The following is a 17,585-nucleotide window of genomic DNA, read 5'->3' on the forward strand; positions in this document are numbered from 1 at the left end:
AATTTTCCTGTTGTGCCTTGTATAATCTTCTGGGAAGTGGTTAAAAGAAGGGAAAGTGATGGGGCTGGCAGATGATATGGTGGTTAAGGTGCTGGACTCCCACATGGCAGACCATGATTCAAATCCTGGACCTGGCTGCTTGCTTTCTCTCTTTCTTTCTCTCTCATCAAATTGAAGAATAATGATAATAAGTAAAATTAAATGCATAATCCTTTTTCCAAAAAAGAAGGGAAAATGAGAATGCTACAGAGAATTTCGAAGTTTATATGTATCACAAATTATACAAGGTCTTGGTGGTACATATGTTTTCATGAATCTGAAAGAAACTTTTGATCACTTTTCCTTCAACTTTTATCTGACTTTGCTCAGTGCTATACTTTCATTTTCATTGTAATCTTCTGATTTCTGTGAGCAAACAAACATGTTATTTGGAGTTAAGAGACAAAAACTCGGGAACCAGCAGTTAGCGTAATGGCTATGTCGCTGGACTCCCACGTAGTCAACCGCGGTTTGTGTCCCGGACCCGGTGGCTTAGAACTCACGCCGGGCGCGTGTGCGTGCGTGCCCAAGATCCCGAGAGGAGAATGGAGGAGAAGGGATTGCGGCGTGACCATCCCCCCTGGGGGGTGATTTCTCGCTTTCTGTCTCTATGTCTCTCTCTGTCTGGCGAGCACACGCGCCCTACAGTGAAAATCTCTCCAAAAAAAAAAAAGAGACAGAAACTCTGGGCCAGCCAGTGGTATGGTGGTTAAGACAGCTGGATCTCACATGGCAATCCTGAACCTGACAGGAAAACACACCCGGTGTATGTACACGAGTGCCCAAAATCCCTAGAAGAGAATGAAGGAGATGGGGTTGCAGCATGACCATCCCCCTAATAAGGGATCCTTTGTTACTTTCCCTCTATCTCTTTGGCAAGTGTACACCCCTATGGCAAATTGGAAAAAAAAAAAAAGACTTAAAAACTTATGCATGTTGGGACCAGCAGTTGGTTTAATGGCTGTGTTGCTGGACTCCTATGTAGTCAACCACGGTTCGAGTCCCAGACCCACTGGCTTAAACTCACGCCAGGCGTGTGTGCGTGCGTGCCTAGGATCCCGAGAGGAGAATGGAAGAGAAGGGATTGCGGCGTGTCCATCCCCCCTGAGGGGTGATTTCTTGCTTTCTGTCTCTTTGTCTCTCTCTGTCTTTCTGCAAGTGCACACGCCCTATAGCAAAAACCTCTCAAAAAATAAAAACTGATGCATGTTAATATGAATTGTATGAATATAACTAGATTATGTATGTGATACAAACCTATTCATCTATTGCACAAAAAATGTACATATAGTTAGCACTTCTGTATTTTATACCTAAAAGTGCTTGTCATGCTAAATTTATAATTTTATTTGGCTTGGCAATCTTTAAGCATGGTGATCATTGCTTTAAATATTATCTATAATCTTTGCAGCAACCTTGCTAGGTAACTATCATTATCTCAATCTTATAGCGTGCTATTTCTTTTAATTTTTAAAAAATTGTCTAATTTGCCAAAGAGAGATACAGAGAGAGGGAAGAGAAAGCATCTCCCCAAAGGAACAAAGTCACACCTTAATCCTTGCATTTCTCCACTCTGTTTGGATTTTGGAAAGACACACACACTCAGTGTGGTTCTCAGGGCCCCAGGGCTGAGACTCAGACTGCATAGTTGACCATGTGAGATCAAGACACTTTAACCACTGGAGTTGGCCCAATTTTATATTGTTGTTTTTGTTTTATTTTTTACCACAGTGAAAAAAAAAAAAAAATGAGAGGGGAGAGAAAAAGGAAAAAGCAGCTAAGGATCCAAGTGCCCTAAAGAGATGTGTGAAGTGAGCAATTTTACATTATATATTCTAAAAAAATTTAGCTACTGCATGACACAGTAAGTCAGGCACCCAGGAGTCAGGGTGCTGGAACACTGTTCCTCCACGTCACAAGTGCTCAACCTCTTAGTCTCACCACCCTGAAAAGAGGAAGAACGGAAGCAGAAAGAACAGGCAAGCCACTACCTTAAGAGAACTACATGTTTAACTGCCAGCAATGTGCCAGGCACTTAGATATTTTGCAATTAACCTTCATGACCATATGTGAGGTGGGTGTATTTCCTCATCTGAGAGGTTAAGTGACTTGCCTGTGTTCACATTGATAATGGCAGAGCTAGGGTTTGAACTCCCTCCTGATTCCTACCGAAATTTGAGCAGAGATTCTCTGTATTTTCCATTTGCAGATCCTCTTCAAATCTTCTCTGCCTGCCTTCCTCTAAAAGAGAATTTTCTCTGGTTCTTTTTTTAAAAATTGTTAGATAGGTTACCAACTATGAGAAATGGAGAAAGGGGAGTTAGGCTCTGGGCAAGGTATAGTAAAGGCCAGGAGAGTGTAATGAAGCAGACAGCCTGCTGCTATCAGCTCATCTCCTGCATCTGTTGGGCAAATGCTGAGTTTATTGATTATACTCTGTAGGTTGCACTGATAAAGCCTTAAGACTCAAACTTTAAAAGTCACCTCTCAGGGCCAGCAGGTAGCATGGTGGTTAAGGTGCTAGACTTCCATGTCACCAACCATGGTTCAAGTCCTGAACCTGATGGCTTGAAACTCACACTGGACATGTGTGCATGCATGCCTAAAATCCCAAGAGGAAAATGAAGGAGAAGGGATTGTGGCATAACCATCCCCCCTGAGGGGTGATTTCTTGCTTTCTGTCATAGACGAGCACACCTGCCCTATAGCAAAATCCTAAAAAAAAAAAAAAAAAAAAATCCCTCTCTTTTGACAACTAATACCAGTAATAGCAGCCGCTTGGAATCTTGTAGTTTAAGGCTTTATCTATACTGAGTGGAAGTAGAAGGAGCTCTGTCATTGATAAAGCGAATGTCCATAGATATGGTATGGAAAGAAGAGTATTTGTCCCTTCTACTCTTAGCTGCGGCCTCATCACCAATGAGGTGTTCCTTAAAGGGTATGTAGAGTTCCATTACCAATAATCTTTGAGGAAGTAGCCCTCCCCAGACAGATAAGAACCTAGAATGTGTGCCTTAAGACTTCAGAGGAGAAATCCTTGCCTCTCACTGAGCCTCACTTATTTGGGTTTGAGTTTTAGATAAAAGTGTCATACTAAACAGTACAGGTAGTAGAGAATGGAATCACTCCACAGGCCTGCTTTCAACCGGGCACTGAGTGACCACGAGGGGAGACAGCCCCTCACCCCCACCTATTAAATTGACCCATTTTGTTTTAAATAAATATATCTAAAACGGAAATAGTATATCACTACTATAAATGGAAAATGAGTATCACTTCCATAAGTAGAAGGTCATTTTAAAAATAAATTTGATGACAACAAAAGTATAATTAATTTTTAGTTGAATTCTGGTCCTGTTCTCTTTTATTACAAATAAGTGTTAGAAAAGTGTCATAGACAGGCAGGGTGGGGAGCAAAGTGAGAAAGCACCCCCCCCCCCATGGAGAAAGGCCACTCTGCAATCCCTTTTCCTTTTCTCCCCTTGGAATTTTTGGGGCATTTATGCACATGCATCCATGTACCTGACATGTGTCTCAAGCTGCTGGTTCTGAGATGCAAACTGCACAGTTAGTCATGTGGGATCCAGACACCTTAACCACCAAGCCACCTGCAAGCTCAGCCCAAATGGAGCAAAATAGCTGAAGATATATGTGCGGCACAAACACATGAAGCAATTTTCAATGTCATTGCTCATTGGAAAGATACAAATTTAAACAACAATGAAATTTTTTAAGTTTATATAGTTATCATTATTATTTTTTAAATTTTCTCTAAGTACGTGTGCTCATTGGAGAGAGACAACTAGTGAGAGAGAGAAAGAGAAAGTGAGAAAGTGAGCCACCAGGTCCAGGACTTGAGTCATGGTTGACTATGTGGGAGCCCAGCACCTTATCCACCCTGCCACCTGCTGACCCCAGCAATTAGAACGACTTAAAAAGAATGATTAACTATACTAAGTATTGGCAATGATGTGGAGCAACAAGAATGCTCCTACATTCCCAATGGAAATGTTAAATAATAAAAACCACTTTGGAGAATAGTTTCATGAAAAACTAAACATATATCCACCATAGTGTCCAACCATTGCATTCTTAGGTGTTTACCCAAGAGAAATGAAGGTTTAAATCCACCAAAGCCTTGTTGATGAATCTTCATAGCAGCTTTATCTTTTATACCCAAAAACTGAAAATAATCCAAATGCCCACAACAGGTGAATAGATAAACAGATTATTAGATATCTATCCAATGGACTATTTCTCAGCAATAAAAGAAGAAGAAAAGAAGGCCAGCAGGTGGCGTGGAGGTTAGGCAGCTGGATCACACATAGCTGACTGCACAGTTCAAGTCCTGGACCTGGCAGCTTGCAAATCATGCCAGGCACGTGTGTGTGTCCAAAATCCTGTAAGGAGACTGGAGGAGAGGGAATTGCAATGTAGCCATCCACCTGTAGGGTAATTTCTCACTCTCTTCCCTGCTCCCCCATCTCTCTGGTGAGCAGATGTATGCTGTAATAAAAACTAAAAAAAGAAAAAATATTGATATACACAACATGAATGATTCTCAGAATTACATTGAGAGAAGCCAGGCAAAAAAGAAATATATATATATGGTATGATTTCATTTATATAAAATATTAGACCTGCAAGATCATCTATAGTTTGCTATAACTATATTTATTTTAGTGGATGCTTGGATTATAAAAAGACCCAAGAGACTTTTAGGAGTGATTATCTTATTTGGAATGGCTTAATGGTTAGTTATATATGTTAAAATTTATTAAATTGTATAATTTAAATACATGCAATTTATCATGTATCAATTATACCTCAGTAAAACTGTTTTTTCCCTTAGATCCAGCAGGTTTTTTTATGCCCTGTGGAAATATTCACTGACATAAAGGACATATATGTGTGATGTTCATGGTAACATTGTTTAAAATAGCAAAAGTTAGAAATGACCTAAATGGGGGACCAGCAGTTAGCATAATGGCTATGTCGCTGAACTCCCATGTACTCAACTGCGGTTCGAGTCCTGGACCCAGTGGCTTAAACTCACACTGGGTGCGTGTGCGTGCATGCCCAAGATCCCGAGAGGAGAATGGAGGAGAAGGGATTGCAGTGTGGCCATCCCCCCCGGGGGGTGATTTCTTGCTTTCTATCTCTCTGTCTCTCTCTGTCTTTCTGGTGAGCACATGTACTATAGCAAAAAAAACTCTCAAAAAAAAAAAAAAAAAGAAAAAAGAAAGAATCAACCTAAATATTCATCAGGAAGAGCATAGTTAAGTTATGCTCTATCCATTGATAGATACCATACATCCAGAAAACAGAATGAATATATACTCTCATGGGTAAAGCTCACAAATATGTTGAAACAAAAATAAGTTGCAAAAGAATATATCGTTTTTTAACAGGGGTCCCTAACCCCTGGTACCGGGCTGTGGCCTGTTAGGAACCAGGTTGCCTGGCAGAAGGTGAGCTGCAGTCAAGCAAGCAAAGGTTCATTTGTGTTTACAGCTGCTCCCCATCACGCACATTGCCTCCTGAGCTCCACCTCCTGTCAGATCAGCAGCAGCATTAGATTCTCACAGGAGCATAAACCTCATTGTGAACTGTACACGCCAGGGATCTAGGTCACGTGCCCTCATAAACCGTCCCCCGCAAAAAAATTGTCTTCCATGAAACCAGTCCCTGGTACTAAAAAGTTTGGGAACTGCTGGCCTACAATATCATGCATGTAATATGTTAAACTTGCCAAACAATACTATTTATTATTTATAGATAAGTACATAATGTAGTAAAACTACAAAGAAATACATAGGAATCGTAACTGCAAAATTGAAGATAATGATTACCTACTTCAGAATTATGGTACAGTGACAGTGATCTTCTAAGGCACTGGTATTCTGTTTCTTAGCTTATATGATGTTCATTGTATTATTATTATGCCATGCTTTGTCTCCAGAATATTACACAGATTCTAAAAATAAATGTCTCTGAGAACTACAAAACCTCACCTGCTGATTGTCTCTCTCTTTTTTAACAGCTAACAGAGAAGCTGATGTACTATTTGAAGTATTATTTGACGAAGAATTTCCTGGAGGCTTAACAATAAGGTTTGTGTTTCCACATGATAATTGCACTTTGTAAATATGTCCACGGTCCAGTGACTTTTACATCACTTATATTTGTCCACAAACAGAAATTCACAGTATGTACAAGACATTATACTTGCTACTAACAGTGAATAAGGCAGACATGATTTCTATCTTTCATTTTAGTAGGGGAGACAAACAACTGTTACAATAGTTTTATTAATGGCTGTGACCTGTTCTGAGAGTCCCAGAAAAACCTCCTTGAAGAAGTGATATTTAATATGGGAGATGAATAATCAACAGTTTACTGGGAGTAGAGGAAAGAAACATGAGTTACTCAGGCAAAGAGAAAAAATGTAACAGAGCACATTTATGATTTAATAACCTGAGAAATAGAACCATCTTTTGTATTAATGACATATAAGTCTTTGGAATCTATTTTAGTGGAGCGGTGGGTCCTCAGTCTAGCTTAGGTTGGTTGGAGGAGTGAATGGCAGGTATAGTACTGAAGTCAGGAAATTGAGATCACCTTTGAGAATTTCTCTTTGAAGGGAAGAACAAAGATAACTGGAGGTTAGGAGGTTTAAATGAAGAAGTTAATGTGGGTGATACTTGAGAATATTTTTAGGAAGCTCTAAATACATTTAAAGTTACAGGAGAGGAATCATGATAGAATGACAGGCACTATGATGTATTTAAAAATGTGAACTCTTTGACTTAAACTTTGTGTTATGTTGGGTAGGTTAGTTAAAAGCATTGCCCCTTAATTTCCTCATGTATAATGAAGACATATAAACAGTTCCCAACTTACAGTTTAATTTACAGTTGTGTGAAAGCAGTACACAATCACTCCTAGGAGGTGATCTCCTACTTCCTCTCTCTCCCTCTCTCACTTTCTGGTAAGTGCACACACATTATAGTAAAAACAAAACAAAGGATGCAAGGTTTTTACGGTTGAATAAGCACATATAGGGACCAGCAGTTAGCGTAATGGCTATGTTGCTGGACTCCCATGTAGTCAACTGCAGTTCGAGTCCCGGACCTAGTGGCTTAAATTCATGCCGGGTGTGTGTGCATGCGTGCCCAAGATCCTGAGAGGAGAAGGGAGGAGAAGGGATTAGGGCGTGCCCATCCCCCCTGGGAGGTGATTTCTCACTTTCTGTCTCTCTGTCTTCCTGGTGAGTGCACGTGCCCTATAGCAAAAACCTCTCTTAAAAAAAAAAATAAATAAATAAATAAGCACATATACACATGCTCTAGAATAGGGTTGCTTTGCTTTTTATTTTTCTTCAGTAAACACCGAATAGTCTATTAAGAAACTTTTTAGGGACCAGCAAATGGTAATAGTTACATCACTGGGCTCCCATGTAATCAACCATGGTTCGAGTCCTGGATCTGGCAGCTTAAAATTCATACTGGGCATGTATATGTGTGTACTCAAAATCCCAAGAGGAGATTGCAGAGGAGAAGGAATTGTGGTGTGGCCTTCTCCACTGGGGGGCGATTTCTCACTTTCTGTCTCTTTTTCCCTCTAATGAACACATCATGTACCCTATTAGCAAAAATCTCTCTCATTAAAAAAAAAAAAACTGTTTAGAAATGTCTCATTTGTAAATTGAGATTTTTCTATGATTTCAAGTTCCTCTACTGAATTTAAATGTAGTGTTTATTCATTCTGATGATGACTTGTCTACTCCAAAATTATTAAAATAGTATCCCAGCATATTTAGTGTTATATCCCTCTGACCATGATACGACTTTCTATTTTTAGGTGCTCACCTGGTAGAGGTTATCGACTGCCAACAAGTGCCTTGGTGAACCTTTCTCATGGGAGTCGCTCTGAAACTGGAAATCAGAAGTTGACAGCCATTGTGAAACCACAGCCAGCCGTGAATCACTGTAGCTCAAGTTCATCAGTTTCTTCTGGTCATGTGAGAGGCCTCAACCATTCTCCTCAGTCACTTTTTGTTCCTACTCAAGTAAGACTTTCAGTCTTTAATTTCTCTCCACTGCCTTTACAAATCACAAATCATGGCTGACTTTTAAAATGCAAATCTGATTAAACTTAGTTTTTCAAACTTTTTTTAAAAATTTGCTATAGGCGGTACCAGCAGTTAGCGTAATGGCTATGTCGCTGGACTCCCATGTAGTCGACTGCAGTTCGCGTCCCGGACCCGGTGGCTTAAAACTCATGCCAGGCGCGTGTGCGTGCGTGCCCAAAATTCTGAGAGGAGAATGGAGGAGAAGGGATTGCGGCGTGGTCATCCCCCCTGGGGGGTGATTTCTCACTTTCTGTCTTTCTGTCTCTGTCTGTCTGGTGAGCGCACGCGCCCTATAGCAAAAACCTCTAAAAAAAAAAAATTGCTATAGGGCATGTGTGCTCACCAGAGATAAAATGAAAAAGCACCCCAAAGGGTGCCATCCCACAATTCCTTCTCCTCTTGGAATTTTGGACAAGCACATGTACCCAGAGTGTTTTTCAAACCAACGAGTTCAGGATTGGAAACACTAAGTTGGCCGTGTGGGATGTAGACACCTTAACCACATGCTGGCCCAATTTAGTTTGTCCTTTGTATTTAAAAAGTTCTGATTTGGAGCCAGCAGATGGTGTACTGGTTAAGGCACTGGACTCTCACATGGCCAACCGTGGTTTGAGTCGTAGACTTAGTGGCTTGAAACTCACACCAGGCATTTGTGCATGCGTGCCCAAAATCCTGAGAGGAAAATGGAGGAGAAGGAATTGCAGCATGGCCATTTCCCCTGAGGGATGACTTCTCTCTTTCTCTGCATCTCTGGCAAGCACACATCCCCTATAGCAAAAATCTCTCTAGAAACCAGCAGTTGGCGTAATGGCTATGTCTCTGAACTCCCATGTAGTAGACCACGGTTTGAGTTCCGGGCCCAGTGGCTTAAACTCACGTCTGGCACGTGTGCATGCGTGTCCAAGATCCTATGAGGAGATGGAGGAGAAGAGATTCCAGTGTGGCCATCCTCCCTGGGGGGTAACTTCTCGCTTTCTGTCTCTCTGTCTTTCTGGTGAGCACATGCGTCCTATAGCAAAAACCTCTCCAAATAAATAAATAAATAAATAGGGAAATTCAGATTCGCGTCAGTTTGATTTAAGACAGTAAACTGGTATTTATTTTTTAAGTTTTTCTTTATTTAACCTTATTTATTATCATCATTTTTTAATTTGACCAGAGAGAAACAGAATAAGAGAAAGGGAAAGTGAAAAAGCAAGCCATCAGGTCCGGAACTAGAACCATGGCTGGCCATGTGGGAATCCAGTTCCTTTACCACCACTCCACCCAAGAATTCTATTTATTGTGTTCTAGTTGTTACAAATTTATAAGTACATTAAAGAAATGCATTTGTTTAATTGAGTTTGAGAATATCCATGGTTCTCTTTATACATTTACTTTTCAAAGTAACATTTAAAAATTTTTTATATAATCCAAATGTCCTATAATACTGTCTGCTGGGAATGATATATATTTGAAAAATAAAAGGGAGGGTACTATATCATATTTATCAAATCAATCTTCAAGTTCCCTCCATGTAGTTCTTAGGTGATTTATTTTTATCTTTTTGGGAACAAAAATTGAGTTACTTTGTGTAAAACACCTTACTCTATAACTACAAATCTATTAAAGCACAGTTTTTCACTTTTCTTTTTTAAATACTAGAGGATACTTGTACACATTCAAAAGATAGCACAGGGACCAGCAGTTAGCGTAATGGCTATGTTGCTGGACTCCCACATATTCAACCGTGGTTCAAGTCCCGGACCTGGTGGCTTAAACTCACGTCAGGCACATGTGCGTGCATGCCCAAGATCCCGAGAGGAGAATGGCGGAGAAGGGATTGTGGCGTGGCCATCCCCTCTGGGGGGTGATTTCTCGCTTTCTATCTCTCTGTCTGTCTGGCAAGCGGCACACGCCCTATAGCAAAAACCTCTCCAAAAAAAAAAACACAGAGAAGAGAAAAAGGAAGCACCCAACAGAGCCTGGTTGTGCCACAATCCTTTCTCCTCTGTCTTTCCATCCTGTTAGGATCCAGGGCTTGTACATGTGTGTGCATGCCTGTGGCATGTTTTTCGAACTGCTAAGACTAGAACTCAAATTCTGGCCAGATATGTGACCATAAATTATCCAGCTTCTTTTCCACAGTGCTTAAGCACTATGCTATGGGGCCAGCCCATTAGCCTCATTTTTGACCAGATAATACATGTTTATTGGAAAACAAAATTGGAAAATACAGGTAAGTAAATGATTACAAAGAAAACACAAGCAAAAATTATCTTATTAGACTTTATAAGTAACTACTGTTAGATTTTTTTTTCAGAATTCTAATCTGTATTAGATCAATTTCCAAAAGTAATAGCTGATAATTTTTTTATATGGAGATGGGATACCATTGTTTATTTACTTAATTGGTAATTTTTTTTCCCTTTTTTAATTTAAATTTATTTACATTCACTGACTATACATCATTATAGCATACAAAATGAGATTTTCCATCCAGAATACACTGTATATTGGTTCAGTCAAGCACATCAGCATACGTGTTATCTTAAATGAATAATTTTCCATTTCCTGTTTCCTGTATATTTTGCTTTTTTGCCCATCCTTGATTCCATATCTCTCACCCTCTGTCATCTCCCACCCTCTTCCCACACTGTTGCTGATATCCATGGTTGCTTTCTATTACCTTTTTGTCCTACATTTTATTGATTCACTAAAGATCTCAATTAATCTAAACATTTTGATAACTGATATATACATATCCATGAACACAAGTCTGACTTTAGGCATAAACCTCAGTGAGTAGAATGAACATACTGTAAAGTAGCACCTAGCTGGGACTATATAGCTTACTGCAGTCATCAAATAGATATTTTTTAATGCTTTTTTTTTTTTTGTCAAGAAAAACAGATTTTATGGGTTTTTTTTCTGAAACATTTTTTTAATTAATTTACTTTCATTCTCTAAGCATTATTAAAGCATACAAAATGTGATTTCCCATCCAGAATATACTGTATAGTGGTTTAATCATGCATGTTATCATCAATAATTTTCCATTTCTAGTTTCATATATATATATATTTTTTACCCCTATTTCTGACCCTCTGCCCTTTCCCACCCTCTTCTCACACTATCTCTGTTGTCTATAGTTGTCTTCCATTCCTTCCCACCCCATTTTATTCATCACACAATTTCTTAAATAATCTAACTACTTTCAATAGCAAGTTCAGCTGGTAATTTCAAGAAAAGCAGTTTTGGGACCAGCAGTTAGCATAATGGCTATGTCGCTGGACTCCCATGTAGTCAACTGCGATTCGAGTCCCGGACCCAGTGGCTTAAACTCACACCGGGCACATGTGCGTGCGTGCCCAAGATCCCGAAAGGAGAATGGAGGAGAAGGGATTGCAGCATGGCCATCCACCCGGGGGATGATTTCTTGCTTTCTTTCTCTCTATCTCTCTCACTGTCTTTCCAGAGAGCACATCCACCCTATAGCAAAAACCTCTCCAAAACAAAAGCAGTTTTAACTTTAATAAATCAAAGAAATGCTAAGGAACTTTGCTTGAAACTTAAAGCCAGGAAACAGGTTAGAATTCTGTTCAAATAGTAGGTACATGAACCTATCAACAGCTGAAGACAGGACAAAAATCTTTAAAACTTGACAAAAAAGCCTAGAAGAAAATCAGCAATATTTTAGTCAAAAGTCATAAAATGCTATTTCACCAGTTCAGTCTCATGTACTTAATTTTGACTTCTTGTATTAATAGCCTTCATCTCTTTACAGGTCCATTTGATTCTTTTGTAAAGTATGTAATTCCTCTTTTAGATCTTGCAAGAATTTCCTCACCTCCTGGAATTCATCATCTCCCTTCTCCTTTCTCCTCTGCAGTTCATTGTCTCTCTTTTCTTCCATTTCTGTTAGCTTCGCCATTATGAATATTCTAAATTCTTTATCAGACATTTCCATGATTTCCATTGAACTGTCTGTGGATGAAGAGGAGTTATCCTTTTCCCTTGGAAGAGAAATATTTTCTTGCTTTCCCATATTTCTTGTGGCCCTACAGTGATTTCTAGTCATCTGATGGATGGTGTGTTTCTTCCTAAACTTGAAGTTCAATCTGAGTGTTCAGGAGCGTGCAGAAAGAGGTGATCTGGAATCTCTTTGCCGTTCCATTTTGATCCCTTTGCACAGCAGATTCAGTAGATGTTGAGGAATATGTTAACCCTAATAATATTTGGCTGTTTCACTATAATTCCTTTAGATCTGTCTAGAAACACAGTAAATGGAGATTAAAGAGCAGAGACATGAGAAAAAAGAAAAAGAAAAGGAAACTGAGAGAGAGAGGGGAAAACAACAACCAAGAAACAGAAAAAAAAAAAACTAAAATTTTTTTTTAAAACATAGAAAACTTCACCTTAAAAAATTTTAAAAAGGAAAAATTACCAAAAAATGCGAAGACAGAGACAGAAGGCTTGAGGGAGCTCCTACCACTCGTTTGTGGGCTGGAGGCTGAATTATCAGTAGAAAATCTTCATTTATTTTTTTCCCTGAAATCATTAGTTCTGAGGAGCCATGAAGGTGTCTTCTTCTGAAGGCCTGTCCCTTGCCTCTCTTAATCGGCAAATATTTTTAAAAGCCTGGGGACGAGCAGATGGTGTAATGGTTACATCACTGGACTCCCACGTAGTCGACTACAGTTCAAGTCCTGGACTTGGTGTCTCAACACTCATGCCAGGCATGTGTGCATGTGTGCCCAAAATCCCAAGAGGAGAAAGAAAGAGAAGGGATTGCAGTGTGGCCATCCCCCAAGGGGTGATTTTTCACTTTCTGTCGCTCTCTCTGTCTGTCTCTCTGGTGAGCACACACACCCTATAGGAAAAATCTCTCTTAAAAATAGTGAACTAGAGGCCAGCACATGGAATGGTGGTTAAGGGTGCTGGATTCCCACATGGTCAGCTGTGGTTCAGTCCTGGACCTGGCGGCTTGCTTTCTCACTTTCCCTCCCTCTTTCACTCTGTCCCTCTCTGGTGAAATTAAAATAGATAAATGAAGTTTAAAAAAAAAATCTTTAAAAAATTTAATTAAATAGATACATAAATGAAAAGCTTAACATGAAATGCTAAGTGTAGTAATAGCTGATTTTTTCAAATTTATTAGGTTATTTCTGTGTAAGAGGAGTGTTTTTAAAATAGAATCTTTAGTGTATTAACAGGCAGGAAAATCAATTGGTGGGATATCGACTTGGTATAACTTTTCACAAGGTTTACTGTACTTTAAATACTTTTCAGTAAAAGCATTCAAAACCAGGTATGTATGAAGAAGACCAGTTTCACTCCAGTAGAATACTTTTGTGATTTTTATGCTTAACTCTAGATAAAAAAAAGAACTGGGAGGGGACCAGCAGTTAGTGTAATGCCTTTGTTACTGGACTCCCATGTAGTTGACCGCAGTTCGAGTCCTGGATCCGGTGGCTTAAACTCACGCTGGGTGTGTGAGTGCATGTATGCCCAAGATCCCGAGAGGAGAATGGAGGAGAAGGGATGGCGGCGTGACCATCCCCCCTGGGGGGTGATTTCTCGCTCTCTGTCTCTCTGTCTCTCTCTGTCTTTCTGGTAAGCACGTGCATCCTATAGCAAAAATCTCTCTCAAAAAAAAGAAAAGAAACTGAGAGATTTTGGATAATGCAAGTGGGTTAGCTATCCTGTCTACAACTAAGTAAATTACTACTGATTTTAATATGAATTATTTTAAATTATTTTATTTTCAATGTGAATTTTTATTCTTCATTTTTCATTTTGTTAAGTAACTGTTTGTGTTTTACTAGGTACCTTCTAAGGATGATGATGAATTTTGCAACATTTGGCAATCCTTACAGGAATCTGGAAAGATTCAACACTTTCAGCCAACTATACAAGAGAAGGTTAGTATTCCTTGTTTGATGGACAATTAAAGGAAAAAAAAATTTTATTTTTCTTTTTCTTGAGAGGTTTTCACTATAGGGCACGTGTGCTCGCCAGACAGAGAGAGACATAGAGACAGAAAGCGAGAAATCATCCCCCAGGGGGGATGGTCACGCCACAATCCCTTCTCCACCATTCTCCTCTCAGGATCTTGGGCAAGCACGCACACGCACCCAGCGTGAGTTTTATTTAAGCCACCAGGTCCAGGATGCGAACCACGGTCGACTATGTAGGAGTCCAGCGACATAGCCATTATGCTAACTGCTGGTTCCCAAAATTTTATATTTTAAAATATACAGTGCTTCCTTTTACCTGAAATATCATAAAATAGAAAATAGCAGTTTTGATCATTAATTTTCATAATTCTTTTCAAACATATAAAAATTTTGATCCAGTGAATGCAAGAGTATAGATAACCTCTCTAAATCAGTTTTTTTAAGAATTATTTTATTTAACTTTATTATTATCATTATCATTATTATTATTTTAATTTATCCAGAGAGAGAGAAAGTGAGAAGGCAAGCCACCAGGTCCAAGACCCGAATCATAGTCAGCTATGTGGGAGTCCAGCACCCTTAACCACCATGCCACTGCCGGCCTCTGGGGGTTTTTTAGTTTCCTACTAAATCATGACATCTATGTGGTGATTTGAAAAAGTGTGTGGAAAAATGGAGACCAGCAGTTAGCGTAATGGCTATGTAACTGAACTCCCAGGTAGCCGACTGCGTTTCGAGTCCTGGACCTGGTGGCTTAAATTCACACCAGGCGTGTGTGAGTGCGTGCCCAGGATCCCGAGAGGAGGATGGAGGAGAGGGGATTGCGGTATGGTCATCCCCTGCGGGGGATGATTTCTTGCTTTCTGTCTGTCTTTCCGGCAAGCGCACATACCCTATAGCTAAAACCTCTCCAGGAAAAGAAAAAAAAAAACAAAAGTTTGTGGAAAATTGGAATTCAAGGAGCCGGCAGGTGGAGTGTGGTTAAAGCACTGGACTCCCACGTGGCTAATCTCAGTTCGTGTCCTGGACCTGGCAGCTTGCTCTCTACACACTCTCTCTTTCTGTCTCTCTCATGAGTGTATGTGCCCTATAGCAAACTAAAATAATAATAATAATAACAATAATAAATAAGATTAAATAAATAATTTCTTTTAAATGGAATTCAGAGTATAAATTTAGGTGGTAGAAACTGGACCCACATAGGGAAGGTCTCAAGTTCACATCACAAGACCTCTCCAAGCATGCCCATGATTAGGGTCAGCTGAGACTGGTGGCAGATCATGATGTAAGGACGTTGCTAGGGTTATCTGTCTCTGTCTATATCTCTCTTGTTTTCTCTATTTCTGTCATGGAAATGAGTAAGTACATTCTAAGTACAAAGTCTACTTGCTGCAAAAAAAAAAAAATGAAAATCTAACCATAGTTTCTGTAATACACATTTTCCATGAATTTTTTTTGAATACCTTACTCATTCTGAATTCAACAAAGGCCTTAATGGAATTGAATTAAGTTATTTTTTTCCCACTCAAATGTTTAAGTATCTGCTGACTGCTGGTTGTCTCTGATATAGAAGCCACTTCACAGTTTTTGATAGACTTTAAGAAGAGGAAAGAAACACTGTTTCTTACAGCAGATGGTGTAATGCTTTTGTCACTGGACTGCTACATGGCTGACCACAGTTTGAGTCCCGAACCTAGTGGCATGAAACTCAGCTGGGCACAAGTATGTGTGTGCCCAAAATCCCAAAAGAAGGGACTGCGGTATAGTCATCCTCCCAGGGGGTGATTTCTCACTTTCTGTTTCTCTGGTGAGCGTATCATGGTGCCCCATAGGGAAAAAAAAAAAAAGGTAGAGACCTGGGGCCGGCAGGTAATGTGGTTAAGGTGCTCTTCTCCCACATGGCCAGCTGCAGTTCAAATTCCAGACCTGGTGGCTTGCTCTCTCTTTCTCTCTCTCTCTCTATCTCTCTCTGTCTCTCTCGAGTGCACATTCCATGTAGCAAATTAAAATAAGAATAGTAAATAAAATTAAGTAAAAAGGTTTTTTTGTTTGTTTTTTATTTTTGTTTCGTTTTGCTTTTTGGAGAGGGTTTTTTTGCTATAGGGCACATGCACTCGCCAGAAAGACAGAGACACAGAGAGACAGAAAGCGAGAAATCACCTCCCCAAGGGGGATGGCCACACTGCAGTCCCTTCTTCTCCATTCTCCTCTCAGAATCTTGGGCATGCATGCACACACATACGGCGTAAGTTTAAGCTACTGGGTCCGGGACTCGTACCGTGGTCGACTACATGGGAGTTCAGTGACATAGCCACTATGCCAACTGCTGATCCCAAATGTTACTTTTTAAAATAGTTATTTTATTTACTTTTAATAATAAAATAACTATCACCATCCACCCTGGGCGTGATTTCTCACATTCTGCCTCTCTGTCTCTCTGTTTTTCTGGCAAGCACACGCATCCTACAGCAAAAAAAAAAAAAAAAAAAAAGGGATCATTCTGCCTACTCTCTAGAGAATAGATTATAGAGGAACCAAAGGAGAAACAGATTAGTTGGGAGACTACTGTAATCAATAAAGTGAGAGTTAAAATTAATTTAGAGCAGGGGGTAGTAGAGCCTAAGAGAATTGATTCAGTTATACACGTGTAAGTTTTCACCTGCTGAGTTAGATATAGATGTAAGGAGGAAAGGAAAGAGTAAAAGAGATGACTCTTAAAGTCCGAATTAAACGGTCTAAGTGGCTGTTATTGAAATAGAAATGATTTCAAGCCAAATAGATTTGTGGGGGAACATCAACAGTTCAATTTTTGAGGCCGGCATGTGGTGTAGTTATTAAGGCGCTGGATTTCTACATGACTAACCGTGGTTCGATTCCCAGACCCAGTGCCTTGAAAATTACAACAAATAAACAGATAAATAAATAAATACATACATACATACATACATACATAAAAAGGGGGTAGGGGTCAATGTCGGACTTTGTAAGTTTAAGATATGTATTATATATTCAAGTAGAAATATAATAGAGATGGACATTGGCTCTGAAGTTCATGGAGGGGAGCCGGGAGCCAGCATGTGGTATGGTGGCTGGTATGCTGGACTCCCACATGACCAACCACAGTTCGAGTCCCAGACTTAGCTGTTTGTTTTCTCACTTTCCTTATCTCTCCGTCTTTCTGGTAAGCATATGTGCCCTATAGCAAATTAAAAATAAGTACCACAAGTAGAACTAAATAAATAATTTTTAAAGAATTATTTAATTTTATTCATTGTCATCATTTCATGGAAGTTTGCCAGAGAGAGACAGAGAGAAAGAAAGTGAGAAAGCAAGCTGCTTGGTCCAGGACTCGAACCACCATTAGCCATGTGGGAATCCAGCTCCGTTAGCCACCATACCACCTGCTGGTCCCTAAATAAGTATTTTTAAAACAATAATAAAAATTATAAAGGTCATAGAGGACTTCCATGCGA

The 17,585-nt window shown here is 39.6% G+C and overlaps 1 protein-coding gene across 5 annotated transcripts in view; it reads left to right on the forward strand.

Moving 5' to 3' along the window:
* Nucleotides 1-17,585, forward strand: part of XRN1 (5'-3' exoribonuclease 1) — a 153,357-nt gene that overhangs the window by 100,673 nt on the left and 35,099 nt on the right. For all 5 annotated transcript variants that reach the window (XM_014593184.2, XM_014593182.2, XM_006162304.3 and 2 more), the window contains 3 exons: nucleotides 6,083-6,152; nucleotides 7,903-8,110; nucleotides 13,981-14,076. In XM_014593184.2, the coding sequence (XP_014448670.1) occupies nucleotides 6,083-6,152; nucleotides 7,903-8,110; nucleotides 13,981-14,076 (374 nt within the window). The remainder of the gene's footprint in view (nucleotides 1-6,082; nucleotides 6,153-7,902; nucleotides 8,111-13,980; nucleotides 14,077-17,585) is intronic.

Source organism: Tupaia chinensis, unplaced genomic scaffold (genome assembly GCF_000334495.1).
Source record: "Tupaia chinensis unplaced genomic scaffold, TupChi_1.0 Scaffold139833_1, whole genome shotgun sequence".
In the NCBI taxonomy this organism is placed as follows: domain Eukaryota; kingdom Metazoa; phylum Chordata; class Mammalia; order Scandentia; family Tupaiidae; genus Tupaia; species Tupaia belangeri.